This window comes from Octopus bimaculoides, chromosome 15 (genome assembly GCF_001194135.2).
Source record: "Octopus bimaculoides isolate UCB-OBI-ISO-001 chromosome 15, ASM119413v2, whole genome shotgun sequence".
In the NCBI taxonomy this organism is placed as follows: Eukaryota; Metazoa; Mollusca; class Cephalopoda; order Octopoda; family Octopodidae; genus Octopus; species Octopus bimaculoides.
This window is the reverse complement of record NC_068995.1, coordinates 16,352,467-16,355,160: the sequence shown is the minus strand read 5'-3', so window position 1 is coordinate 16,355,160 and position 2,694 is coordinate 16,352,467. Positions and strand designations below refer to the sequence as shown.

General features: G+C 34.3%; 1 protein-coding gene across 1 annotated transcript in view; it reads right to left on the bottom strand.

The window, feature by feature from the left end:
• The window catches only part of LOC106878966 (conserved oligomeric Golgi complex subunit 1), a 243,076-nt gene that overhangs the window by 224,308 nt on the left and 16,074 nt on the right, over window positions 1-2,694 (bottom strand). The window contains exon 6 of the mRNA XM_052973195.1: window positions 698-760. Within this exon, the coding sequence (XP_052829155.1) occupies window positions 698-760 (63 nt within the window). The remainder of the gene's footprint in view (window positions 1-697; window positions 761-2,694) is intronic.

Here is a 2,694-nt window from a genome sequence, read left to right as displayed (position 1 = left end):
CAAACATACACACACACATATATGACAGGCTTTCTTCAGTTTCTGTCTACCAAATCCACTCACAAGGCCTTGGTCAGCCCGAGGCTATGGTAGAAGACACTTGCCCAAGGTGCCACGCAGTGGGACTGAACCCAGAACCATGTGGTTGGTAAGCAAGCTACTTACCACACAGCCACTCCTGTGCCTATAATATATATAGATAGATAGATAGATAGATAGATAGATAGATAGATAGACAGCTAGACAAATAGACAGATAGATAGATAGATAGAAGATAGATAGATAGATAGATAGATAGATAGATTCATGCAAGCATACATGCATGCATGCATACACACGAGGCTTCTGTACAGTTTTCATCAACTGAATTTCACTTACAAGATAAAACTAACTTCTCAGTTAGACAGCTATGCCAGCATTTAGCCATACATTGGTTTGCAGAATATAACCCTTGCTTTTGCAAATGAGCAACAGATGTGAAAATTCTATAAAAGAACATTTTAAAGATCGTTACTCAACTAAACCACACAATCTAACACACACACACACACACACACACGCACACATGCATTCACACTATCCCTTACCCATCACCCACCAGGTGCTAAACTTGTGATGGCAGTGGAGTGTGTGACCAAAGGCTAAAAGTACATAAAACAGCAATAGAAAGTTGAAAAGAAATTTAATGGCAACTCACCTATCACAGAGTTAGGAAGATAATTAGCAGAGATTGAGCCTATTTGATCTAAAAGTCCTATACCTGAAATTGAAATACACGATAAAAGAAAAAAAGAGATTAAATGAATAAATATCACATCAAGAAAATAAAAATAAAAATTTAAAAAGAAAACAAAATACAAACAATCAGAATGAAACTACATTTCTACTGAGATTGAAGATGAAAATTAGAGCAATAATAATAATAATAATAATAATAATAATAATAATAGCTAAAGAGGAGCACAGAAAAAAACCGTGTGTGTATGGATACACATGCGCATGCACACACACACACATGCATACATACATACATGCATACATACATACATACATACATGCATACATGCATATGTTGGTGCAAACAAGAAAAATAGAACTCAAAATATAACAGATTCACACACTTACTGCAGTGGTTCTTCAGTTTTTCTAAGCCCTGTAAAAGCACTCAGAAGGATGTGTCCCTGGCTAGGTCTTTCACAATACCCTTAAAGCTAGGAACTTTTCAACACCCCCTTGTATATGTATCATATATATATATATATATATATATCACAGCAAACCATCAGGAGTCTCAGTCCACTGTTATCCCCTCTGTGAGTCCCAACATCTGTAGTTCTCTCTACAATTAGAGGTCAGTGTCTCTTGATGCAACTGTCTTCATTCATACGCATTACATATAAGGGGCTGATAGGGTATAAAGATAGGGTATTTCCATTGTAGCACTCAACCAGAGTTCTGGGCTATCAACACTATCAGATTCCAGATTGATACCGAAATTCTTCAGGTGTAAAAAATCCTGATTTCACAACGGTGAAACTGTTGTGCCAGTTTAGTGAAAAGTAAAATATAATCCAAATAAGGCAAAGAAATACTTCAACACATCTTTAATGATCAGTTACAACTGTTTCTGTTGTAACTCTGCTTTCAACGCCAGTTTATGTAAAAGTTTATGTAAAAGTTCAAAGTGAAGATTTACATAATATTTGCAGTTTTAGACTTAAGAGAAGCACTTCATCAGACTTGCAGATTTGCATCAAAGGTGCGCTCTTGCATTGTGTGTCTTCCAGATGTGTATATGTGTGTGTGCGTGCGTGTGTGTATATATATATATATATATATAACTACATACCTATACACGCATACACATATATACACATTACCTTTCTACATACACACATATATATACACAAATACATGTATATACATATTTATATATAAACATATCTTCTAGTTATCCGACTCTTCTCTTTCTCTCTCTCTCTCTCTCTTTATATATATAGAGTAAGAATCCCAACTTATCTATCAAATAACAATGCAGTCTGGACACAGTTGCTAGATTCTATTGCTTGCAAAATCTATGACAAAGTGTTAAGATATGTCATGAAGCCCAACTGGGCTTTCACAGTTGAATGTATGCTTACAACACCACCTGTATTAAATAGTAAGGCTGTTGTTTTTCCGAAAAATGTGAGCATGTGAGGACATTAAATGAAACACATGTATACACGCACACACACACACATACACACACACAAATACACATACATACATACATACATACATACATATATATATATACACACACACACACAGTTATACATACATATGTATACACACACACAAGCAACAGGCTTCTTTATTTCCTGTCTCTCTTAATTTCCCATCTCAAAGTATTGGTTAACCTATGGCTACAGTACAGGATGTTAGTCAATGATGTTCATGAAGTTAGGACTGAAGCCCTAAATTCAGGGTTTCTAAAGTGAGTTTCTTTATCACACAGGTATGCCTACACCTATTTAGATATATATTTATACATATTGTGCACACACACATACATTTAGAGACATAAAGATATATATATATATACACACACAGAGAAATATATACATATATATGCACATACATATTCAAATATATGTCTCTACATATATGCATGTATGAATGTATATATATATATATATATATATATATATA